Here is a 26,903-nt window from a genome sequence, read left to right on the forward strand (position 1 = left end):
ACATGGTAATAAGCACGTGCAATGTATAAAAATGTAGAACCGTCAGTGTGTGTTTTTTAAATCTTTTATTTAACCAGGGATGGTCTATTGAGAACGTGTTTCTCTTTTTCAAGAAATGCCAGAGAGAATAGTTTCAAGGGGTACAGGGGTAAAGCCTCTGGAACAGTGTTTGGGTTAAGGGCCTTGCTCAAGGGCCCAAAGGCAGAGTTTTTTCTTTTTGTGTCCAGTTGCCTGTCCAACATCCTATCACTAGGCAACCCTGCTGTCCAATTACAGATGTTTAGTTACGGTGTGCACACGTTATAAGTTATAAGTTATGGTTATAAGTGTGTGAAGAATGTTTTAAAAAGTCCTCAGGCAGTTTATCCAACTACATTGTTATAAATGTGTGAATATATAATGCAACTACTACTATGGTCTGTGATATGTGTAACTACATTATTATAAACATACGCAATGTGTGAATTAAAAAACTTTAACAGTCAGTGTGTGATATATAACTACTATTCTGTGTGTGTGACGTATGTAATTAAACTCCTATCACAGTCTGTGTAACTACATTGTATATTGTGTGAAAATGTAAAATCAAACTATTATTACGGTCTGTGACATGTATAACTATATTGTTATAAGCATATGAAATGTGTAATTAATCTGTAATTACAGTCTGTGTATCTACATGGTTATTAGGGCATCAGATGTGTGGCTACTCTAATAGCATGGTGTGAGATGAGTAGGCGTGGGAGCTCTGAGGGGAGTGTTTTAGGGTTAAAAAAAGGACTGATGCTGTGCAGCCCTGTCATGTGTTCCACAGACCACAGCACAAGGCTTTTTTTTTTTTTAATCTGAAATTATTTATTGAGTTGCGCTCATGTTCTGGAACATTCACACTCCCGATGAGCTCACAGACAGGCTCGCCCAGCGTGTTGCGCGTAAGTAACAGATTAACACCTAATCCATATTCCCAGCCGTGTGTGTAACTGAAGCAGCTTCAGGCTCATTAACCACTTTGCTGAGATTAACAGGCCTTCTCAAGGGCCATTTCCCCCAGACCCAAACTCATAACCAGCTGGCTTCAGTGCCTGTGACTCACTATTTTTTCACTGTCACCATTTCTTCAGTAGTTTCTGGCAGTTAGGCTGTATATAAATACAACTGCACAACAGACAGCATAGGTATATGTGGACACTGGGCAGTCATACAGGCATGTTACATTACATTTATTTAGCAGACGTTTTTATCCAAAGCGATGTACAAAAGTGCATATCATGATCATTGGACAACTACAAAATACAGGTTTAATAAGGTACAATACTGATGTGAACACATTCACAAGCACGTACTTACATCTCTCTGTCTATGTCTGCAGTGTTTTGGATCAGGGACAGGTCAGATGCAGTCACTGACACAGACCACTGATTTAACTGCTTATATCTTCCCATAAACCACCTCACCTCATCCTTCACACCACTGTTTGTGTGAACATGAAGCCTTCTCACCAGGGGTCATCAATATGTCCGTACACGGACAAACGTGTCCGTGGCAAGACTTGTCTATGCCCGTGGCAAAAAAAAAGAAAAAAAGAATTGATTCGGAAAAAATTTTTATTTTTTTCCCATGATAATATACATTGCAATCTGTTTGAGAACAGCGAGGAGTACCATGAAGTGAGCAGACTTGCAATACTCCTGCTCACATTAAGCCCAGACATTTATGATGATAGTATTTCTAACATTAAAAAAACAGTGCCCTACCTTGTTATGATTAAAACCCGGGAGACTGGAAAGTCAGCCGTTGTATATGGGCAGGTGACAATCCTAAAACAGGCATCAATGCGGCATTTCGTGTTTGAGATTGAATAGTGTTCATATGACTGAAACCGCGCTCACAGCTGCAGAGCCGCGCTCTCTCTTTCTCACAAACACGCACATACTCACAGATACACAGGCACACACAGAGACTGTAGATATACACACACACACATACACACACACATGTACATGCATGCACACATGCACATGCAGATGTGCACACACACAAGCACGCACAAAAGGAACAAGGAAACTGCAGAGGTATTTAGACCACAGCAGAACCACAAGATAAATAAATTTTGTTAACAACTGTCGCCATCTAGTGGACAATCTAGTAAAACAACTTAACTCTCAACATCACTAATAATTCCTCAAAGACAGCAGTAGCCAGCTGCTGTAGTTCATGTGATTTGAAACCAGTGAGGGCACTTGATAACTGTAAACACGCATTCACTTAATTTTAAACACATAATTTAAATTACAAGAAACTGGAGACTGTAATTGAGGAATCACTGGACTGCATAGCTTGGAGTCATTTCCCCGGTGAGAGACTGCTAATTAGAGCCAAGATGGAGGCACTGAAGAGAAAATTCCTCAGAACTGCTGAATAAAATGGTAGCTAGTAATTCACAATGGGCCAGGGCTAAGTCAAGGAGAATGCGATTTTGGTGGTTGTACTACCTTAGTCACACAATACTCAGACATGGTCGTATGGTATATTTTGATTTCACAGTATACAAACCACAATTTTGATTAATTAACAATAGTTTTTAAAAATTTGTATTCTTTCTCATTGTTGTCTGCTTTAACCTATGTTTGGCTGATCTTCCTTGGCAACCAGCAGGCTAAGAAATCGGCATGCTTTCACTTTAGCAAAGTTGCACTCTGAATTCTTCACACGTTTGTGTGTGTGTGTGCGTGTACGTGAGTGCGTGCATGTGTGTGGGTGTGTGCGTGCGAGTGCGTGTGCGCGTGTGTCTGCATGTGCGTGTGCGTGAGTGCGTGCGTGCGTGTGTGTAATTTAGTATATAACGGTGTTTATGGGCAGGCTTATGGGGAGGGGGATGAATGGAGTGCACTCTTCTGTACAGTCATCACCTCTGGCTGTCCCCTGCACTAAACAGGACACAGAAGACAAACACCCAGATGTATCAAATGCAACTTTTATTAAATTCTTAACTCTCCTTTCCAATAACATAATCGTCATCCTCGTCATAAACGTCCTTTAAAACAGGAGCACTCGTCTGCATTGTACCAATAAAGACATCTTTTACAACTAAAATTCTGCATGTTCAGTGTGAGAACATGGAGCAGGAAAATATACATACATTTATATATTTTCATATTCATATTTTATATAGCGTATCATCTACATTTACCCTATTATAAAAGGCACTTGGAACTGTTAAAAATGCTGACATTAAAACATCTCAATGTGCAAAGGAAATGTGAAAATAAATGAATACAGTCCTTTCAGATCCTTAGTCTAGCATTAACCCCTTATGTGTCACTGTTGCACAACGCTAACAGTATCGTTCTTTCTGAAGGACTCCAGAGGTCTAATTAACAATGGTCTCCTTCTCTACTGTTTCTGCTGTCTCGCTCCAAAAACATTCCTTCGTTCAAAATGAATTTATATTTGAACTCACAACATTTCAATTAAAATGTCTCTTTAAAACCATACACTCAGGGGGAGGGGAAATTGTACCGTTTTTTTTTTCTTCTTCATTTAGACATAGGAGCTGTGACAGGATACTTAGATTTTATGTTCACTACACAGTAAAACTGTCAGCAAGCAGCTCTGATCATGTACATTTCACTATAAGAGTACATTGGACTCCTCTGGGAATTAAAGTCAGCAGGTTATTGTGAGCACATGCCAGTTGAAAACGGAAAGTCGTTTCGAGTTTGGTCCTCCAAGACAGCGACATCTAACCTGTCAGGGATAAAGACTGTTAGCTTTTACCCACTGTACAGTAAGGAATTCATATCCTGTTATGACAGAGGTTAGCAGCACCTGTTTGGCTGAGAAAATAATTATGTTTTTTCACATACAGAATGCCAAAAAAAGTCAATGCTTCAAATGTTCAATTAAAATAATAAAATACAATATAAAATATATATTTTTTAAAAATGTTAAAGGTGTGGATTCTGTGAGAATCCATGTCATTGGTGGCTTTCTGCTCCAAAGGGGGGCGGCGGAATGGGGAATTCTGCAGGGGCAGAATGTTATCTGAAGACCCAGCGGTCTGGCGCCTGCTAGGAGGGCACACAGATATCTGTGCTGTTTATCTCAGTCTTGAACAGAACCACGCACTGGAACAGAGATATCTGTGCTGTTTAACAGTTTGGTACAGAACCACACACTGGAACAGAGATATCTGTGCTGTCTATCTCAGTCTGGTACAGAACCACACACTGGAACAGAGATATCTGTGCTGTTTATCTCAGTTTGGTACAGAACCACACACTGGAACAGAGATATCTGTGCTGTTTATCTCAGTTTGGTACAGAACCACACACTGGAACAGAGATATCTGTTCTGTTTATCTCAGTTTGGTACACAACCACACACTGTAACGGGCAGCACTGAGGAGGAGCAAAGCGGGACGCCAGGCCTCCTATTGGTCGAAAGAAGGCCGCAGGTCCCATCCCACGACCCCTCCTCTGGGAGAAAGCCAAACTCAGAGCAGCAACAGAGGACACATGGGGAAGGAGTCAACTTCAACATCACAAAATGTCTCGTCAAAAGAAAAAGAAAAGAAAAAACAGCAATAATCATAGTCATTTCTTTAAAAAAAAATAAAAAGACATGTATTAATGATAAGCAAAATGGTGATTATAGAAGTAAAGGCAGTGGAGAGAGAGTTGTTTTGTTTTTTTGTCTCTGTAGGGAATGTCCCTTGCGTGGGAAAAAAAACTCTCTCTCCAGTCCCACCTCCTCTTCCACCCTGTCTTCCTCTCCTCAAACTCCCACAGTGAGGCTCCGCCTTCCTGCCATGTCACCTTTCAGCATCAGTGTTCCATGACATCACGTCAGCGCCACAGGCAGGCACGGTTCCTTCCAGGGCCTAAAGAAGAAGGTGGCCATTGACCTGCCTGAGCTAAAGTGTAATACTGAAGGGAAGGTCCGTTGTCAAACGTTATCCAAGTCCAGCCAAACGGTAGTCTGTTGCTTCATCACTCATGGAGAAAGTGCATGTCAAAGCTGTTTTATTTTTGTTTTTATAAACTCCACACAACAACTGAAACATTAAATAAAATGTGCTGATGTTAACTGGCAAACGGGACTTCCTTTTTAGCGTAGCAGAGCTCAGCTGAGCATCGCTGAAAAGCCCAATGGTGGCATGGTTGAACGGTCCAGTCACTGTAACTCATTGTGCAAATGGTGGAGAGAGACCTTGGGAGGAACAGACCTGTGTGGGATAGCCTCGATATGCAGCTAGCACTGGAAACCCCAAAGAATGTACTCCAGTTACCTGTGGAGTGGTTTACTTTGTGTGTTGCTGAGGATTCCCATTGGAACTCCAAATGCAGTATCACTGGCGTTTGCTACGCATAGCATAGCACTGACCTTAAAATGAGCCGGAACTAAACAGCAACAGTGTTCTCACAACTGCCAGAAGAGTCAGGCAGCAGGTCTGTGATGTGAGGTATATTAAATAAGTTCTGTCCTCTAGAGTGCTTATTTTATACTTTAATTTTTGTTATTTTAAACTGACTTGTTTACTTGAGTTTGGCTCTAGTCAAAAAAGACTGTTTCAGAAGAAAAAATAGTCTTGGAGCTGCAGACTCTTGTTCAAATGCAGAACTGTTGTGTGGTAGTCCATGTACACATGGCAAAACTGAGCAGCAATAAAGTAACCATCACGAACGCAGAGAACACGGGGCATGTCCCCCCCAACGGTACTGTAAGTGTACCCTGGCCCCCCCACCAAAAAAAAATATTTTTTAAATCCTAAAGAATATTTCCTGTTTTTTATCCCCTCTCAAAGTTGAAATGGCATTTATGTTGTCGGTCACCATATGGTCTGCAATATGCGAAACGTTCACCAGGGGGCACTGGGGTTTAACGATCGCTGAAGGAGGCGTCCTGAACTGGAACTAAAAGACGGAAGATACAGAGAGTCCCAGTACTCAAAAAATGTATCCTCCTTTCCTCCACAGCCTTGTCGCCTCCTTTGTGTTCTCCCTCCCTCCAGTGTCCCAGTATTGGAGGAGACGAGCGAAGCACGTTAGCGAAGCGGTTTCAAACTCGTCTCCTTACCTCGTTTCCTCCACATACCTCCAGGGAGGAGACAAGTGGTAGTGGGGTGATGGAGGGAAGGAGGTAAAGAGTCAAAAGTATTGAGACGAACCCTAAGGGGAGACCTGTGATAAGATCATGGGATCAATAGAAGTTAATCAGTAAAGGTTAAACTAAAGGTCGCACAGAATATTAGACGTATTTCCTAACAGAAATGTGACTCGCCTTAATGGTGAGTGGATGAGCTGTTGCAACATTTGTTTTACTTGTAATGAATTTGTAAATTAATTTGGAATACTGTCCAGAATTATGTTAAGGTTTAACCATATGCTGTAAACAAAATTCTCTGTTAAAATAAAATATACATATATATTCTGTATTGATCGTAAGTGACGTGCTTACTTAGCACAGACACTTAGAGTAAAGTTTTGTATAAATTTGAGCACATACTGTTCCCCTCAGAACAGTAAATTTGAGCACAAGCTCGGGTTTGTTGTAACGAGGTGAGAGCGTTGTGTAGCACGTTGTCCGCTGGCAGGAGTTTGTTTGGAGTCAGTGTTCTCTGCGGTCAGCGCATTGGCTGGCCTCAGACACGCTGCCCGAAGCTTCCCTGGGTTTGCACGCCATTCTAAACGGATGAGCTCTCTTTTGAGCGCAGGAGGCGCGGCAGATTTAACGGGAATTACCGGCGTGTCTTCGAAGCGACTGCGGCGTTCTCTGTGACATTTCGAGATGCCTTCCTTCAGCCAGCCTGCCACGGGCACGGATTGTCGATTTGAAAAAGGTCACGTTTCGCGCTGTGCCAACAAAGCAGTAAAAAAAAACCAAGAAATAAATAAAACGGACATGGCAGGGGTTTTCAATCTTGTGAGGCGACATCGGACCGATTCTCTCAGTGGCAACCACAGCCCCACGCTGCTGTCTGAGTAATTCATTGAAAAAAATCAACCGTCAGTTTGTAATGAATTTGAATTTCAACCACACGCCGTCAGTCCCACCCCTGCCCCCTGCCCCCGGACCCCCCCTCCCCCTGCTTCAGTTGACCACAGCGGGCTTCATCGCCACCGGGGCCGGCGGTATGACCACCCAGGACAGGGGGCCGTGGCCCCCCCCTGCCGACAGGTTCAGCACGGCCCCCTGGAGCCCCTCCATCCCCTCCCCGTCCCCGTCCCCGTCCTCGCTCCCCTCCCGCTCCCCGGCCTTGCCCCGCCCGTCCCAGCCGTGGCCCCGCCTCCCCCGGCCCGCGGCGGAAGCGGCGAACGCCGGGGACAGGAGCGGTGACTTGGCCACGCCCAGCGGCACCCCGTTGAAGGAGAGGAAGGGGCCCCCGGCGCTCAGGTCCAGGGGCCGGGGCCCCAGGATGGACAGGGGCAGGCCGCCCAGGCCCTGCAAGGCGTGGCCCCCGAGGAGCGCAGCCGCCGCCCCCGGGATGACAATGCGGGCCCCGCTGACGTAAGGAAGCTCCGCCCCCAGGTTGGCCACACCCCCAGCCTTCAGCCACGCCCCCCCAAGCCCATCGTGAGGGGCGTGGTCGGGGGCCACGGCGTGCCCGTGCGCCTTGATGTGCTTGCGCAGGGAGCTGGGGTCCGTGTAGCGCTTGAGGCAGCCCGCCATCTTGCAGCAGTACGGCTTGTCCACGTAGTGCGTGCGCGTGTGCTTGAAGCGGTCGCTGGAGTTGGAGTAGCGCTTGCTGCAGCCCTCGTACGGACAGATGTACGGCTTCTCTCCTGGGCGTGAGACAGAGGGAGAGAGGCGGTGGAGGAAGAGAGAGGGTGGAGAAAGAGAGAGAGAGGGAGAGAGAGAGAGGAGAAAGAGAGGGGGGAGAGAGGGCGGAGAAATGAGAGAGAGAGAAAGAGAGAGAGAGAGAAGACAGAAAAATCAAGAAAAGTGATCAGAAATGCTAGAAGCAGCCAGCCACATGGCCACACAGAGGACACAGGGCAGCCACAAATGCTCTACAGATGTAGGTAAACAATATGGTGCAAAATATCCTAATTGGTTTTAGTTTCAATGCATTCTATTAATACTTTGATTTGAGTTTACACTAACTTGTGTGTGAGTGGGTGTATCACACTCACCTGTGTGTGAGTGGATGTGTGTGAGCGGGTGTGTCACACTCACCTGTGTGTGAGCGGGTGTGTCACACTCACCTGTGTGTGAGCGGGTGTGTCACACTCACCTGTGTGTGAGCGGGTGTGTGTGAGCGGGTGTGTCACACTCACCTGTGTGTGAGCGGGTGTGTCACACTCACCTGTGTGTGAGCGGGTGTGTCACACTCACCTGTGTGTGAGCGGGTGTGTGTGAGCGGGTGTGTCACACTCACCTGTGTGTGAGCGGGTGTGTGTGAGCGGGTGTGTCACACTCACCTGTGTGTGAGCGGGTGTGTATCTTCAGGTTCTCCAGGCGGGAGAAGCTCTTACTGCAGGTGGGGCAGCGGTGCGGTTTCTCATTGGTGTGAGTGCGGATGTGGATCAGCATCTTATACCTGCAGAACATGGAGAGTGCATCTGTGGTTCTGTCACACACACACACATGCACACACACACACACACACATGCACACACACTCACACACGCATACTGAAAAAGTGCTAACTTGTCTGTCCGCTTTATATGGAATGACAGACAAGGTTACAGTTTTGAAACCGAGTGGGCATCACAAGTGAACACTCCAAATTAGTGTGGGTGAATAAATAAATGGTCCTCATCATCACAATCATACCTCCCTCCAAAATCTCTCCAATCAAGCACCGGGAGAGTCATGGACCCGCCTACCTGGCGTTGAAACCCCTCCCATTGCGAGCACACCCTTCCCACAGGCAGCAGTACCCAGAATTCTTTTCAGGCTTGACATGGAAATCGTTGACATGGTCCACCAGGTCCTGCAGAGAGTGAAAGAGCAGGTGGCACTGGGGAGGAAAAAGAGGGATGAATGAAGGAGTGGTGAGGATGAGTAGGTAAGTAAGACTGCAATACAAAAAATGAGCAAATACATTTAGTCGCATAACTTATCATGCTTGACTGGAAAGGACATTGACAAAATGCTCATTGACCATCAATGGCTATGGGTAGCCAAGTCAACAGGTCGACAGGTCCTAAAAATAACTGGTTCCTTTATGAGGGACCATTCAGTTCACAGTCATATCAACACCTGTGGGCCATGTTTAGATGCAAAGCACATCATGGACCTGGTTTGTAACTCACTCACTCACCAACTCATTCACTCACTCACTCACTCACTCACCCATTCACTCACACACTCACTTACTGACTCACACACTCACTAACTCACTCACTCACATACACTCGTTCACTGATTCAGTCACGTTTAGCAGGCTGAAGATTCTCCACAAGGGAGAGCTATTAGCACTGGTGCTTCACATCAATGGCACTGTGTGTCCTTGTTTTTGAAGGAGTTGGAGATTTTTTTAAAAAGAACAGCCAATTCAATGGTGAAGCTCATGGCAATTTAATATTTTAATATTTTAGTTCACCACACTTTTGCCTGTTCTTCATCTTCCTCAAATGTTGTAAACGTAAAATATATTAGCTGTTCATCACTATGGGCTGCTACTGGGCAGACGTAATTGGCCAATTCTGCTTTTGACTGTTTTATCAGACTTGATACATTTTCATTCCCAAAACTCTGCCCCGTGATTGGCAAATCACATTCAGTGGAGCTTTAAGCCCCGCCCCCCAGTCCCCCACACAGACACACTGCTTGTTTCCTACCTTCATCCAGCGACAGGCTAGTTGCTCGTCCATTGAAATTTCAGTAGCAGCCTGCTTGTCTTTGGGCGGGCCAATGAACATAGAGGACGGCAGGTGGAACCCGCCCCCTCCCCCAATTGGAAGGTAGAACTGGAGGGGCTGTGGCGAGACTCCGCCCTCCATATAACGGATTTGCCCGGAATCCTGAAGAGAAAAAGAGAGAGATGTCAACATGAGTGGATAGGCGTTCTCAAAGGTGAAGAAGAGAGGGTTTTGAGAGTAGCCACAACAAGGGCCCAGCTTCTGGTTCTCAACCTCACCGGATGTAATGTCGCCCCCTGCTGATGTCAATAATTTTTGCTCAAAAAGTTTCCCCATTGGGCTCCATTCATTTTGACAGCAAAAATAAAATACTTCCACACAAATATTGACGTTAACTTTGTGCATTATATTAGGAAGGAAAATCACTTATTATTTATCCGAGGCAAAATATTTTTTTCCTACCACACAGACAAAGATATACATTTTTTATTTATTATTTATTTTAGCCAATGTCTACGCTATCCTCGTTGTATACGTGATTTAAGCATGTGACCAAGGACACAACTGAGCATGTCTGTTGAGCAAAAAAACTGTACTTCCTGGTTCTGATGTGCTCCCCATACGTTTCTATTGGCATTGCTGTCTCTACATATTATATACTCTAAGAGTCACACCCCCAAAACAGGATACATTCTACTGTGCCTGCCGACATTTTTCATTAGTCATATTAAAATATTCTTTCACGTTCTTAGCTACAGCTGAATAATAAACCTCTCATCCACTCAATAGTTGTACGAAACATAAAGGCATCTGTCACATTCCACAGAGTTTAACATCTTCTCTGCCCTTCGAAACAGAAGACTCCCAGTGATCAGAGCACGACACCATGGCAACAGGGGGCTCGCGCACTGACCATTCAGATCAGAGGTCAGAGTTCAGAAGTTAAGTGTGCACACACACACACGATGAAAGAGGGCAAAGGTAATGGGTGTGTGTGGGAAGGGGTGAGCGGGTGGAGACGGGAAACAGGGGCATTATGTCCTCATATTTCAGTGTCACGGTGTGTATCTTGTGCTCAATAAAAGATGCTTTCTTTCAGCTATCGTCCTCGGCTGTACTTTAACCAGCCCCAGACACTCCCTCTGTTCCTGCCATACACGGTTCATCTCAGGACACATAATGACCATGACATGGAGAGAACACAAACATGCATATACGCACACACCCACACTCACACACACAAACATACTGTGCACACACAAAACACATACAGTACTCCACATATACACAAACATACTGTGCACACACACACACGCATACTGTGCACACACACACACACACATACTGTGCACACACACACACACACACACAGACAAACAGCCGCTCACATGCACGCACTCAGCTGACAAAATTGAATTTGAGTGGAAGTGAATTAGGAGACATGAGGTCTGAACAGCAGGGCTGTCCTCAGCCAGTCTGACTCAGAAAGTGGGCCAGTTAAGCTCACACGGGCTGTTTCAGCTCACAGAGCCTGTTTCAGCTCACACAAGCTGTTTCAGCTCACAGGGCTGTTTCAGCACAGAGCCTGTTTCAGCTCACAGGGCTTGTTAAGCTCACAGAGCCTGTTTCAGCTCACAGGGGCTGTTTCAGCTCACAGGGCTTGTTAAGCTCACAGAGCCTGTTTCAGCTCACAGGGGCTGTTTCAGCACAGAGCCTGTTTCAGCTCACAGGGGCTGTTTCAGCTCACAGAGCCTGTTTCAGCTCACAGGGGCTGTTTCAGCTCACAGAGCCTGTTTCAGCTCACAGGGCTTGTTAAGCTCACAGAGCCTGTTTCAGCTCACAGAGCCTGTTTCAGCTCACAGGGGCTGTTTCAGCTCACAGGGCTTGTTAAGCTCACAGAGCCTGTTTCAGCTCACAGGGGCTGTTTCAGCTCACAGAGCCTGTTCAGCTCACAGGGGCTGTTTCAGCTCACAGAGCCTGTTCAGCTCACAGGGCTTGTTAAGCTCACAGAGCCTGTTTCACTCACAGAGCCTGTTTCCAGCTCACAGGCTTGAAGTCACAGAGCCTGTTTCAGCTCACAGAGCCTGTTTCAGCTCACAGGGCTTGTTAAGCTCACAGAGCCTGTTTCAGCTCACAGGGGCTGTTTCAGCATACAGAGCCTGTTTCAGCTCACAGAGCCTGTTTCAGCTCACAGGGGCTGTTTCAGCTCACAGGGGCTGTTTCAGCATACAGAGCCTGTTTCAGCTCACAGGGGCTGTTTCAGCTCACAGGGGCTGTTTCAGCTCACAGGGGCTGTTTCAGCTCACAGGGGCTGTTTCAGCATACAGAGCCTGTTTCAGCTCACAGGGGCTGTTTCAGCTCACAGGGGCTGTTTCAGCATACAGTGTCGTTTTGAGGTGTGATTTTTGTTTGTTTGTTGGTTTTTGGTGTTGGGTGTAAACGGCGCCTGCTGTGCTCACCCGGGACGGGACGGAGGAGGTCCCGCTGCCGTCGGACAGCTCCGAGGGGGAGGGGGCATGACGGGAGGAGGGGGAGAGGCTGAGGTCCACAGCCGGGGGGGTCAGGGACTCCGGCCTGTCCGGGGGGTGTGGAGACACACCTAGGGGAAAGCAAAATTAACAACATTGCCACCCACACTCAACATTAACACTCAGGGTGTATCCAGAACCAAAACACCCTATTCAGAATGCCATTACATTGCATTTAGCATATGCGCTTATCCAGAACGACTTACACAGCTTTTTGCATAGCATTTATGCTGCATCCATTTACTGTATACATCTGGGTATATACGGAAGCAATGCAGGTTAAGTGTCTTGCTCAAGGTTAAAACGGCAGTGTCCTAGCATGGAATTGGACCTGTGACCTTTTGTTTACTAGACCAGTTCCTTACCCATTATACACTACTGCCAATGCGCAAATTATCCCCCCCTCCCCCTCCAAAGTTTACCAATGGTATTCAGAAGATTTTCTCTTTTTTCAGTTGTTGCTATGTCTTTTGCTAAATCTTTTGTTATTTGCACAATAAAATAACTGATTGAGAGGGCATCCATACTGCCGATTTCATAGCCCGTGAGAAAAATATATAATGTGCGCCCACGCTAACAACAACACCACTGCATGCTTTCCTTCAATACCCCTGGCAAACACTAGCACCACCACCCAGTGAATGTGACTGCTGCTCCCATCATGCCGTGCATGCGGGGGGTGGGGGTGACAGCGCTGACCTGTGTGGGAGGAAACCAGACGGGATGGGGTGCCGGTCGGCGCTCCGTCGTGGGTCGTTCGGGGCTGCCGGGTGCGAGCGGCATTCAGAGGGGCGCAGATAGAGGGGGCGGTTCTCCACGCCCGGTCCCGCCCCTGAGGGAGTTTCAGGTCCAGCGGTTCGTCCAGAGACAGCATGGCTGCCTACGCGGCCCAGGCTCTGCCCACCTGCGGACACAGCCAATGAGAAAAACCGTCTGTCATGGGACTGAGCAGGAGATGGGTGGAGTGTTCACGTGATAGACACGCACACACACAGGTTGCACACACTGAAACCCTTGTTCAATTAAGCATTGCCAAGAGTAAAAGAAATGTACTACATACATGTACTACTCTATACGGATCGCTATCTAGTGTGTGCGTGTCATTGAATAGCTATATACATATGATGCATAGGAGACTGTGTTGATGAGTCTCCCCAAACCATTGCACCTTACCCCTTATATGAGATCAAAGCAGAACACCAAGTCATCAAATAAAAACACAATCATACAAAACAGTACTTTAATTATCCTGCTTGTGCTATCTCCGCAAGCATACCACACCAGGTTAACCTTCGTATCTGGGTGGGCGCTGACCCATACGTATCAAGATCTTTAGTTATACAACACCTTGCTCCCCACGACATCAGCTTCCAACAATGCAAAACATGATTACCCTGTGTGGAGAACCTAAAATTCACATAATGCTGATCGAGTAGGATGCTTTGTAACTGAGCTCTGTCTCTTTCTCACACCCTGGTGACTCCCAATCAATACAGTAAACAGTCTGTTTTTCTTTGGGGGTCTGATAAGGGCCACACTATAATAGTAAATGTAAATGTTAAATATAAATGTAAATGTTAAACATAAATGTATTTGAATGCATACACACATCTACAAACACACACAGACGCACATACACATATACATGCACAGACGCACACACAGACACACACACACACACACAGAAACCGACATACGTGATTATCGGCTGATGTCAGGTTTGAAATGTAAACAGAGCTGTTAGCTCCGCTTTTACGAGAGCTTGTTCCTAAAGTATGACATTTTTTCCACTACTTCACAGAATTAATTGTGCTGGAGCACATTTAGAACAGATTTAGGAGAATGTTTACAATCCATACTGCAGAGTCACCCCACCAGCCACCAGCAACAACTGACTGCTGAATCACACATGCTCTCTCACACACACACACACATACACACACCTACACACACATGCACACACCTGCACACATACATACCCTCGCGCACACTCTCTCATCCTCCCCACCCTCTCCCCCTCTCTGTCACGCACACACACACACACCCCCCCCCATCTCCCTCTCTCTCTCTTTCTCTCTCTCTCTCACACACACACAAACACCCACATACTGGCCTACAGTCCACAATACAATCAGACAGAGCAATATATTCACATAATGTCAAACACACAGTGTCCAACACACCAGACAGGTAGGCAGGACATATCCACAGTAAATCTCCTGCAGCAGACAGAGAAGTCCTCTGTATTATGTCATTTGTTGAAAAGCTAATACCGCCACTCTCAGCATTGAGCATTAAAAACAAAAAACAGCACACTTACTCTGTGCATTTAGCCAAGTGATATTGTTTCACATTGACTTCCTGTGTATGCTAAAAACAGCATAGCGCTGAGCGGCTTAAAACGCTGCTTTCCTGCAGGATTTCCAAATCCTTCTGAGCCTAGAGCCTGTTTAGTGAGTGAGTGTAGACATCTTTTGTGTCCCACACCCTTCTAAAATGTATCCTAGTATGTTCAAATATGGGATTACTTTGCCAAAGAATTGCTTGTGCGTGCAGCATGTGTAACGGGCGTGGCATTTGATTTGACAGGTATGAACATCTTTGTCAAGTGAATTACAGGCTGTCAGTTATTTCTGTTGTGTGCTATTTTCACAGTGCATGTCATCCCACAAATGGCCCACCAGTCCTGCCCCATGATTTTGGAAAAACCGCTTTACTGGATAGAAATGTGTACCAAACATGCAGTATGACCCCCTGCTGTGCTTTACACACACACACACACACACATGCACACACACACATGCATACACACACACACACACACACACTCACACACTCAAACACACAGTCTCACACATACACACACACACAGTCCCACACACATGTGCACACACACATGCATACACACACACACACATACATATGCACACACTGTGGTGAGTTCAGCTGAAGGAGGCTCAGACTGACATAACTGCCCCTGGCTGGAGCAGCTGGTGATTTATGGCTGAGATGAAGTGATTCAGAAGTGATTCAGATTGGCTCTGGAGAGTCCACTGGGTTTCTAGTAAACCCATGCACAGTGAGACTCTGTGCAACCAATCACTGCACAGCAAGTCTCTCCACAGCCAATCACTGCACAGCAAGTCTCTCCACAGCCAAGCCCAGTGGAATGAGTCTCTATGTAGCCAGTCCCTGCAAAAAGGAGTCTCTATATAGCAAATCACAGCACACTGAGTCTCTACACAGCCAGTGGCAGCACAGTGAATCTATACAGCCAATAGCAGCTCAGTGAGTCTCTACACAACCAATTCCAGCAGAATGGGCCTCTGCACAGCTGATCACCACACATTGAGCCTTAACAAGGACAATTACAGGTCAGTGAGTCTGCACACAACCAACAGAATTATAGTAAGTCTCTGCATAGCCAATCACAGCACATTACATGACTACACAGCCAATCACAGGACATGCCCGATTCTCTGAATGCTTCTGTTGGGGCGTCATCTCCAGGACTAAACACAAAGGCCCTCCCTCACACATCACTTCCTACCATTTGTAAACAATTATTGGCACAAGTTGGCAACAGCAGCCATAAGTCCTCTCTTCACGTTCGTCAGCTCCATTTCAGCACTATCCCCCATTACTTTGATATCTGCAGAAGTGGTACAGTCCTCCCCAGCGGGACAGGTAAGTTAGCAATGGAACGTTACACAGCAGCAGAGATACAGGGGGGTGGAGAGGGGTAAAGACACAGATAGGACAGACACAAACAGAATCTCAATCCTGGAGTTCAGAAATGCACACAATGGCCAGAGAACACTGCCTCTGTGTGTGTCTTTTAGTGTTTTTCCCATGGTAAACACACACACACACATGCGCACACATGCACACACACACACACACACACACACATACACACACAGGCTCTCCCTCTCAGCTCCCACACCCCAGTTCTGCCTGCCACTCCCTGGTAGGTCCTGTTCATTCTCTCACTCTCTCTCTCTTTCTCTGCCCTTTCCTCCCCTCCCTCAGTCTCACTCCCCCTCTCCTTCTCTGTCACTCTGCCTCCCTTTCGTATTCCCTCCCTTCCTCCTCCCCCTCTCCCCTTCTGGAATCTCCCCTTCAGCTATTTTTTTTTTAATCTGCCCCGCCCTTAAGGAGTCATTGATTAACAGAGTTTGAGAGGGTCTGGCAGTAAAGCCAGGAACCAGCCAGTCAGAGTGAGTCTACAGATCCTGAGGGATCTGTCACATAGCCCTGTGCATCACTGCTAATCAGTGTGTGTGTGTGTCTGTGTGTCTGTGAGAGAATGGACTTTCGGAGTGTGTGTGTGTGTGTGCGTGTGCGTGTGTGTGTGAAAGAGTGTGTGAGAGCGAGTGAATTTGTTAGTGTATGTGAGTCTGTGTGTGTGTGTATTTGTGTGCATGCGTGTGTATGTGTGTGTGTGTGTGTGTGTGTGAGAGAGAGAGAGAGAATGTGCATGTGTGTGTCTGTTTATGTGTGATGGAGTGAGGGAGTGAGTGTGTATGCGTGTGTGTATGAGTGAGAGTGTGAGTGTCTGTGTGTTTATGTGTGTGTGTTTATGTGTGAGTATGTGTGTCTGTGCGTGTGTGTATTTGTGTGCATGCGTGTGTATGTGTGTGTACGTGTGTGTGTGTGTGAGTGTTGGTCTTTGTGTGATGGGGTCAGGTTGTCTTTGTGAAACCAGCTCCCTGCTTTGAAAGGCATCTTTGTCTCCCCATCTTGTGGAGTAAACACAGGCTGGTGCAGTTTGAAAGGGAAGGGGAGGGGTGCAGTGGGTTGAATGAAACGTCCTGTGTCCGCAGTTACCCCTAAACCCTGATCCCCAGCCTGTTCTGCCCCCTCCCTCCCCCACACTCTCCATTACGGAAGTCAAAATTATCCACTTCCTTCAGGCTGGACATGTTTCTCTTGGTGAGTGTGTGTATGTGTGTGTCTGCGTGTGTTCATTCCCACACCCATCACTGTGGTGTGAACAAATGTCTGACCTGACCCAGCACGAGAGGCAAGGGTCAAGAGCTTAGTGTCCTAGAGAACATACACAACACACTCTTCTTTTGTTCCACCAGCAATAGCAAGCCAGCAATAATAAATCTGTGTGACTGTCCCCATAATGCTTATGTATTACTGTCCCCTTAATGCAGCTGTGTGAATGTCCCCATAATGCACCTGTCTGAATGTCCCCACAATACACCTGTGTGACTATCCCTATAATGCATCTGTGTTACTGTTCCCATAATGCACTTGAATGACTGTCTCAATAACATACCTGTGTGACTATCCCCATAATGCATCTGTGTTACAGTCCCCACAATGCACCTGCGTGACTGCCCTCATAATGCATTTGTGTTGCTGTCCCCATAATGCACCTGTGTGACTGTCTCCATTGTGTATCCGTGTCCCCGCAATGCACAATGTTTTCACACAGCCAGTTCCACATACTGAATATCCAATGGCAACACAACGAGCTTCAACATAGTAAATCTCATCACAGTGAGTCTGTATAACCACCAGAGGAGGCTTCTATAGACAACACCAAGAACACCCGCAGCACAATGTGCACGCAACAACAGCGGCAAACTGGCAGCAGCAGCACAGTCTGCATTTTTGACATTATTTCCTTGGCAGACAAACATCATCTGTAGCGACTGCAATAGCTTGTTTATATACAGCTTTCCTCTGTCTTTTTTTCGCCTGCTCATTTTACACAGCTGGAATTTTCTGAAGGCCTTTCAGGTCTGGTATGTGCTCAAGGGCCGGACAACATCAGGGGAACACAACCTTCATCCTCCGGGTACAGAGCGCAGCTCCTCAGCCACATGTACAGCCTGCAGAGCGCGCACATAAGACAGTGAACTCGGGGACCTCTCCTACATGCCTAGAATCCATAGATCAGTGTTCTGCCAGACCCCTCTACCCCTCCCCTCGCTCTCCTCCCCCATCGCTGGCCATCACGCCCCCCCCCCCGTCCCTCTCCTCCTGTGACCTCCCTCTGGGCCGAGTGCCAAGATCCTAACTGATCCGCACGCACCCTCCACCCCTCAGCCCACTCGCTGACACACACACACACACACAACCACACGCCCGCACACACACACACACTCCAACCGCAGTCCCCACCGACGCCACCCCCCTCCCAGCCCATATCACACACAGCCAAAAAGGAGAGATTCTTTCCCGCCCCCCCCACACACCCCAACCCCCGCTTCGCCCCACCCGTCCCACTCAGCCAGACGCCACTCAGACAGGAAACCTCAGTTTCCACTGCTCCCTCAGCCAGCCTCTCTCTCTCTCTCTCTCTCCCTCACTCTCTCTCTCCCCCCTCATCTCTCCCTCTCACTCTCTTACCTCTTCATCCATCTTCATTCTCCATTCCTCTACTCCTTTCTCCTCTTTCTCATTCCCTCTCTCTTTCCTTCTCTCCCTCCACATCTGTCTTTCCTAATTTTCTTCCACTTTATCGCTCTCTCTCTCTTTCTCTTTATTGTTATAACATTGCAATATATGTACTGCCAAAGCTTTACCTAAATGCATTACATTAATTTTAAATATAAACTACAATAGTATTATTATTATTATTATTATTATTATTATTATTATTATTATTATTAATAATAATAATAATAATAATAATAATCATAATAATCTCTCTTTCATATATAAAATCAAGTTGGCTTTGGAGTCAGTAGTATCGCTCGCTCTCTGACATTCAATTTCCTTTTCTATGTAAAATGCCCCCACTCTCTCTCTCTATCTCTCTCTCCCCTCTCTCTGTTCTTCTTCTCTACCTGTCAGCACTCACCTCCTTTGTTCTGTAATTCAGTAATTGAACAGCGCTGCTCTCAGGTCAGCTTGCATCCAATTTGCTGTGACCTGAGGCATCTCTCTTTTCTCTTCTCTCTCTCTCTCTCTCTCTCTCCCTGTAAAACACACTGTAACCTTAAATGGCATTATGTAACTATGTAACTAAAGAGTAAACACAGGACAGTCAAAGGCCGGAAGAAAGAAAAGATTTATATTCACATTTAGGCATTTAGCAGAGAGAGAGACAGAGAAAGAAGAGAGGAAAATGAGAGGTGAGAGGAAATACAGAAGGAGAGAAGGGCGGGAGGGAGAGACGGGGGCGGGGGGGGGGATAAGTATCAGCCCAGACATGTCCAGAACAGGTCAGAACAGGCCCAGGAAGCACCGTATATAGAGACAGAGAGAGAGAGGAGTGGGAGAGAGGTAAAGATGGGGGAAAGAGAGAGAGATACCCAGGGAGGAGAGATACAGGGGAAGTGGGAGAGAGAGGGATATGCCTGTGTGTGTGTGTGTGTGTGTGCGTGTGCGTGTGCGTGTGTGCATGTACATATAATTTACAAATCAAGACTACATTAAATTTCATTTGGCAGATGTACAGTAAGTGCATACTGAAGGTCACTGGAACACCCACAGAACACAGGGCAGATAAGGTACAATTCTCACAAAGTACCAGTTCTCCATAGCCATGATCATCAAGCCTAGTTCACTTAGTAAGCATAGGCTAAGTCAGTACCGTCATGGCAAGTCAAACTAGAAGTGAGGCATAATTATAAGAGATATGATGAGGAGCTACAACATCAAGATGATAGCACAAGTGCAGCACAAGTGCTCGATGAAGATACGAGTGTAACATGAAAGTGCTTGAAGAGCAAGATACGAGGATACAAGTGATCAGACATCAACGCGATCTAGAGAACAGTCGCTGTATTTTCTCTCTCTCTCCCTCTTTGCCCCTCCCTCTCTGGTTAGCGAGTCTGGCGGGAACCCTCGTGTTCTGGGACACTGGTGACACATTAACAGCAGCTGGAGCAGAGATAAGGAAACCAGCACCGACCTCTTTCATACATTACACAGTTGGCGCTCTCTCACACACCTCTCATTTTCTATTCCTCTCCCTCCTTCTCTCTCTCTCTTCTAGCTCCCCCCTCTCTCTCTCTCTCTTCAGCCTCTCCCTTTCTCTCTCTTTCTTCCCTTTTCCTCTGTTCCATCTCCCTCTCATACTCTTTCCCTCCCTCTCTCTCTCTCTTCCGCCTCCCCCACTCTCTCTCTCTGTCCTCGCCCTCCCTCTCTCTTACACCTCCGTGTATGTTTTGGCTTGTCATCTGGAGGTTGGAATGTTGAATGAGATTCAGATGTGAGTGGTGATTGTTTATGTTTTTAATGTATGTACGTTGTAATGTGAAGCATTACAAAAACAAATATCTAAAAACAATAGTCTAAAGTCTAAAAGTCTCATTTTACTCACATTCCACATTCTGTCCATCTATACCCGCTTATCCTGGGCAGCCTCTCCCAGCATGCATTTGGCGAGAGGCAGGAATACACCCTGGACAGGTCGCCAATCTATTGCAGAGCACACACACCATTCACTCACACCTATTGGCAATTGAAAGTCTCCAGTTAGCCTACCTGCATGTCTTTGGACCGTGGGAGGAAACCGGAGTGCCAGGAGGCTACCGACACGGACACGAGGAGAATATTCAGACTCCACACAGAAAGGCCCAAGCCGGAAAATTCAACATTATTTGTTTGAAATTGTTGATTATAGTTACTTAAGGGTGGATGGAGTAGAGATATAAAGTGAGAAAGAGAGAAATGGAGGTTGGGAGAAAGATAGAGGGAGGGAGGGAGGGAGATGTAGGAAGAAAGTCTGTAAAGGGAGGGTGGAGGGTTTTTCTGGCTTGATGAACTGGAAACTTCTACCACACACCAACCACTCCACTTTCATTGGACTGTTTCTAGCTGATGTGCTGACTGTGTGTGTGCGTGTGTTTGTTTGTGGGTGTGTATGTGTGCGTGTGTGTGTGTGTGGTACCACGCCCCGTACACACGCATCCTTTGTCATATAATAAAAACACAGAGCAAGAGGCAGTCATGACACTTCTTCCCTACCCCCCCCCCCACGCCCCCCCCGTCTGTCACACACAGACTCTCAGATTCTCACGCCCAGCTGGCTTGTTGATTTGAACATGGATGACGGCCTCATAACAGGGTTGACACCACTGAGGGGCATAAAATAACTCTAACTCACAGACTGGGAAGAAAATAAAGCCTGTGATCTGAGCCTGAAACTGAGAAACATATCAAAGTAGACCTACAGAACTAATGTTTTCCTTCACCCAAACCTCTCTCTCTCTCTCTCTCTCTCTCTCCCTCTCTCACATACACACACGCACACGACAGACAGTGATGCAATCCACAGTCTCCTGCCTGCAATCAGCCGGCCTGGAGAATGTCAACAGTACAGGGGCGTCTCCGGACCATGCAGAGAGAGAGAGGGGATGGGGGAGAGAGAGAGGAAGGGAGGGGCATGGAAAGAGGGAGTAAGAAAGTAAGAGAAATTGAAAGCAGGACAGAGAGCGGGAAAGACAGAAGGGGAGAAAGGGAGAGAAAAAAAGAGCACGACAGGAAAGAGGGACAATGGTGAGATCATGATTTTTGACATTACAATAACAACACAAGTTACCTCAAGAACCCTGTGTAGCACCTCCATATGGAGAACAGGGGACGATGGGAAGGTTAAGATAAGCTACACTATATGACCATAAGTATCTGGACACCCCTTGGTCTGAGGCTGTTTTTCATGGTTTGGGCTAGGCCCCTTAGTTCCAGTGAAGGAAAATCTAAACGGCTGAATGGAAGCAAATCCCTGCAGCAATGTTGTTACAGCAGCAAAGAATGGACCAAATCCATATCAATGCCCATCATTTTGGATGAGATGTTGGATGTGAGGTGTCCACATGCTTTTGCCCATATAGTGTACATGCACCCACACATTCGGAGGGCCAGTCCATTTGGTGCAGGGCATGCGGTTGACACCATAGCCCATATTCACAAATCATCTCTGAATATGCGTGCTGATCCTGGATCAATTTTACCCACAATCCCCACCTCTTCCATTATGACCTCCAAGACGAAACTGATCCTAGAACGGCGCTCCTATGCTTTAAGGAGCCCAGAACGTCGGTCACGGCAGACGGAACACGCCAGAATGTTCAGCTGACTTGTGGGGACATGAGAAGACCAATCTGCTCAAAGTGATTGGCGGATGGAGGAGAGCCAGATTTGGGAGACCAGCCAGGGACGCCTCCAAGACTCAGCCCCCTAACCAGCTGGGAAGGAACTGACAGACGAATGAACGGACATCTCGGACGTCTCCAAACGCATGCTCACGTCAGAGTTCCTCGCCAACAAATAAATCGCTAAATGTTCATGAAGCATCACACACGCACACACACATTACATTACAGGCATTTGGCAGACGCCCTTATCCAGAGCGACGTACAACAAAGTGTATAACCATAACCAGGAACAAGTGCGTCGAAAACCCTAGAGAGAACTACCGTTCCAAGTGCAGGGAACAACACACACACACACACACACACACACACACGCACACACACATGCAGACACACACGCACACACACACACACACACACACACCACACACACACACACGCACAGAGACGCACACACACACACACACGCACAGAGACACAGACACGCACACACACACACACACACACCGCACACACACACACAACAGCGCACAACACACACACACTCACACACACACACACACACACACACACACACACACACCACACACACCATGCACACCACACACACACACACGCACCACACACACCACACGCACAACCGCACACACACATGCAGACACGCAACGCACACACACACTCACACGCACACACACACTCACACACACACATACACACACACACACACACACACACTCACACACACGCAGACACACACACACTCACACACACACACACACACACTCACACACACACACACACACACGCACACACACACGCAGACACACACACACACGCACACACACACACGCACACACACACACACACACACACACACGCACACACACACACACACACACACACACGTGCTCCTGCACAGGGTGAGGGCATCCGACGCCGATGATTTTCAGCGCCGCTGAATCACCACGGCAACTCACCAAGCAGAAGCCACGCGGCTGAGCAACAACTTTCCAGCCAGATTTCGGCTCCTGCTGGTGAACAACGCCTCTCCGCACCATGCAAATCCTCCAATAACCCCCACACCAACCCAAGACCCCTGAGCCCACCCTGCTCACCAAACACAACTGAAACATGTATCACATACGACCAGCCCGTATGGACACAGCTAAAAGAAACGCATTGACCCCCTCTAACAATGGTCGGACCGAGCGCTATAAAGGTTAGGGATCTCTGGCCTCGTAACGAGTACTCATTTCCAGGTGGGCCACTGTAGTCCTACTCTTGAGCAAAGTCTATAACCTGAATTGTTTCAGGAAATCAGGCAGCCATATTAGTCGACCCATAGTCCCTTGCTCAAAGGAGCCAATCAGAATACAGGAGGAGCAGAGAAGCACAGAGAAGCACAGCTCCACCACCAGCATTCATGACGTGGCCAGTACAGTCGTTCGTTAAAACAATAAGCTGTGAAAAATTTTCTAAATAAATTCCTAGTTAGTCAGTGAGTTAGTTTCCATTGTGGTCCTTAATGGGAAGCAATAACAATGGAGGCCAGATGACATCACAATAGTATAGATACAGTCAAAAGTTGGAATGTGAATGAAATCAAAACTGTACTCAGAAAACCAATGAAATGACAGCATCGCCCATTGGTTCCGCAGCTGATCTCAGATCAGCACAGTGGCCCACATATCCGCCTTTCAGGTGCTCCACCAGCCAAAAACACTGATATGAGCCCCAACCCTGGGGCTCTTTCTCCACCTGCCTCCGAAGCGACGATCATGAGCCACCTGAAGCTCTGGGCTCTTTGTGAGCTGTCTCGTGGACAGAGAAGACTGCTAGGTGTTATGTGAACTGCTGTGTGTGAGTGTGAGTGTGTGTGTGTGTGTGTGTGTGTGTGTGTGTGTGTGTGTGTGTGTGTGTGTGTGTGTGCAGGGCTTTACTGCAACTGAGGGTCTGCACGAAGTTCTCTCTCCCCTCAAATCATTCCAAATCATTCCTTTATCCTCTCTTTTTCTCTCCCCACACTCTCCCTCGTATGTCTCTCGCTCTCTCTCTCTCTCTCTCTCTCTCCTCTCTCCTCTCTCCCTGTGGAGTCTAGAGCCTTTCAAATTCGTAGAAAAGAGAATGAACAGTGTTTCCAAATTTAGCAACTTCCTAAAAATCCCAGCATCCCCTGGGGAAAGGAGGGGGGGGGTGCATGTGACACCTGTATCAGACAGGCTTCTTTAAGGAAGCATTAGCATTAGCCCCAGATGTGGGCACAGGCCAGCTAAATCAGTGCGTGGGCGGAGGGGCTGGGGGGGCAGACAGAGTGGAGTGGGGAGGGGGGGCATGGGGGCCAGAAGGAGGGGGTTGGAGGGAGTGGGAAGAACAACAGGAAGTGAGAAAGACACGAAACAGCAGAGAGTAATTAGCTGACGATGTGGTGTGGGTGGAGGGGGGGGGTCTCTGATGGCGTGTCACGCAGCAGAAGCTGCCGGGAAGCGGGAACGCTGTCTCCCTCTCCCTATTCTTTCTCTCTCTTTCCTACCCTCACTCTCAGTTTTCTCTTGATCCCCGACACTCAGGGAGCCTGAACTCACTAACCCCCCCCCCACCCACCCACCTCAACACCCCAGCACTGGCAGCGGGACAAGGTCAACACGGCAGTTTTCACTCCCTCTCTCTCTTTCCCTCTCTCCCTCTGTGTCTCCCTCTCAACCTCCCACTCTCTCTTTCCCCTCTCCCTGTGTCTCCCTCTCTTCTTCTGTCTCTCTCTCAACCTCCCTCTCTCTCACTCTATCTCTCTCTTTCTCTCCCTCTGTCTCTCAGTGTCTGTGTTCAGCTGAGAGAGGGACTACTCCCTGAGAGAGAGGGAAAGGGAATGAGGGAGAGGAGAGAGAGAGAGAGAGAGAGGGGAGGGGGTGTAAGGGATATTATTTTGCCCAGACAGGGAGCCAGTCCCATATTTCCACAGAAGACAGAAGTTACTGAAAGGCCCCACCCTTCTCCTTCCCTCCCTCTTTCTCTCTCATTCTCTCACTTTCCCTGCTTCCCCAACTCTGCAGAGCCTCCTCACTAGTGTGCACGCAAGCTTGCAGGTTTGTGCAAATGCACAGATCCGTGTTTTTAATGTACCAGCCTGTGCACAGAAAATATTCTGGGTCTCTGTGACTCCCATGCAGCAACCTCACAGACTACTGCACAATGTAAGATCACAGACTGTGTTACACAATGTAAGCTCACAGACAGGCTGTGCTGCACAGTGTAAGCTCACAGACAGACTGTGTTGTCCAGTTGAAGCTCACAGAAAGTGTACTGCACAGGGTAAGCTCACAGACAGACTGTGCTGCACAGTGTAAGCTCACAAACAGACTGTGCTGCACAGTGTAAGATCACAGACTATCATGCAAAGTGTAAGCTCACAGACAGGCTGTGTTGCACAGCACAGTATAACCTCACAGACAGACCGTGCTACACAGTGTACGCTCACAGACAGGCTGTGTGGCACAGTGTAAGCTCACAAACAGGCTGTGTTGCACAGTGTAAGCTCACAGACAGGCTGTGCTGCACAGTGTAAGCTCACAGACAGGCTGTGCACTGCAGGTATCAGAAAAACATCTCTGAGAGGATAATCATTAAGCAGGGAAGCTCAGATCTATGATAAACATGTTCTACATCACTGTCAGCTCTCTCTGCTTCTATCTGTCTGCTTGATCCTCTTCTCTCTCCCTCTCTGCCTTTCCCTGCAATCATCCCTTTTCTCCTCTTCTTTCTATCTATTCATTCAATCTCTCTTCTTCTCCATCTCACTCTCTAGCTCTCTGCCTCCATCACTGTCTCTCTCATTCTTTTGCTACTTCCCTGTAAACTTCTCTTTCCCTCACCCTCCACATCTTGCACACAGTCAGAAGGTCTCTGTGAGTCTAAGGCCCTCAGTGGAAGAGGGAGGGAGAGCAAGGTTCGCGGGTGGGTGATGTGGAGCGGGGGGGAGGTTACAAAATTCTGTCTATGTTTGCTTTGGACGTGCCTGCACACACACACACACACACACACACACACACACACGTGTGTGTGTGACAGCACTAATGTCCCGGGCATGGATGGAACGGGGGAGACGTGTGCGGGAGGTCGCGTGGGGACGGCGTTGGGCTGTCCCAGGCCGGTAGCAGGGGGCGAGAGGGCGGGGGGTTAAGGGCTTTAGGGCGCGGGTTTTGGCAGTCTGCACGGCGAGGAGGAGGAGGAGGACGTGCATGAGACGCTGCGCAGAGGGAGGAAGTGCTGAAGCCGTCATTAGTGGTCGCAGTTTAACTGCAGAAAAATGCACGGGTCCGAGCCACGCCAAAGGAGGCCCGGCCAGCCCCAGGCCTCTGTGCAGAGCACTCGCTTCCCTAATAAAGAAATGGAAAATAAACTCTACGCATGTGAAAAAAAACAGTATGCTAAAGTATACCTCAAGCATACTATTTTATGTTTCAGAATACTTTGAGTATAACTGAGGTACATATGAATTGTGCTGAGTA

At 47.5% G+C, this 26,903-nt stretch overlaps 1 protein-coding gene across 1 annotated transcript in view; it reads right to left on the minus strand.

The window, feature by feature from the left end:
• Positions 1–2,960: 2,960 nt before the first annotated feature.
• The window catches only part of LOC135249269 (zinc finger protein GLIS2-like), a 29,272-nt gene continuing 5,329 nt past the window's right edge, over positions 2,961–26,903 (minus strand). Inside the window, exons 2-7 of the mRNA XM_064324740.1 lie at positions 13,037–13,241; positions 12,269–12,408; positions 9,789–9,971; positions 8,832–8,965; positions 8,424–8,542; positions 2,961–7,784 (exon numbers count right to left, since the gene is read on the minus strand). Of these exons, the coding sequence (XP_064180810.1) occupies positions 7,093–7,784; positions 8,424–8,542; positions 8,832–8,965; positions 9,789–9,971; positions 12,269–12,408; positions 13,037–13,211 (1,443 nt within the window). The 5' untranslated portion in view covers positions 13,212–13,241 and the 3' untranslated portion in view covers positions 2,961–7,092. The remainder of the gene's footprint in view (positions 7,785–8,423; positions 8,543–8,831; positions 8,966–9,788; positions 9,972–12,268; positions 12,409–13,036; positions 13,242–26,903) is intronic.

This window comes from Anguilla rostrata, chromosome 2 (assembly GCF_018555375.3).
Source record: "Anguilla rostrata isolate EN2019 chromosome 2, ASM1855537v3, whole genome shotgun sequence".
Lineage (NCBI taxonomy): Eukaryota > Metazoa > Chordata > Actinopteri > Anguilliformes > Anguillidae > Anguilla > Anguilla rostrata.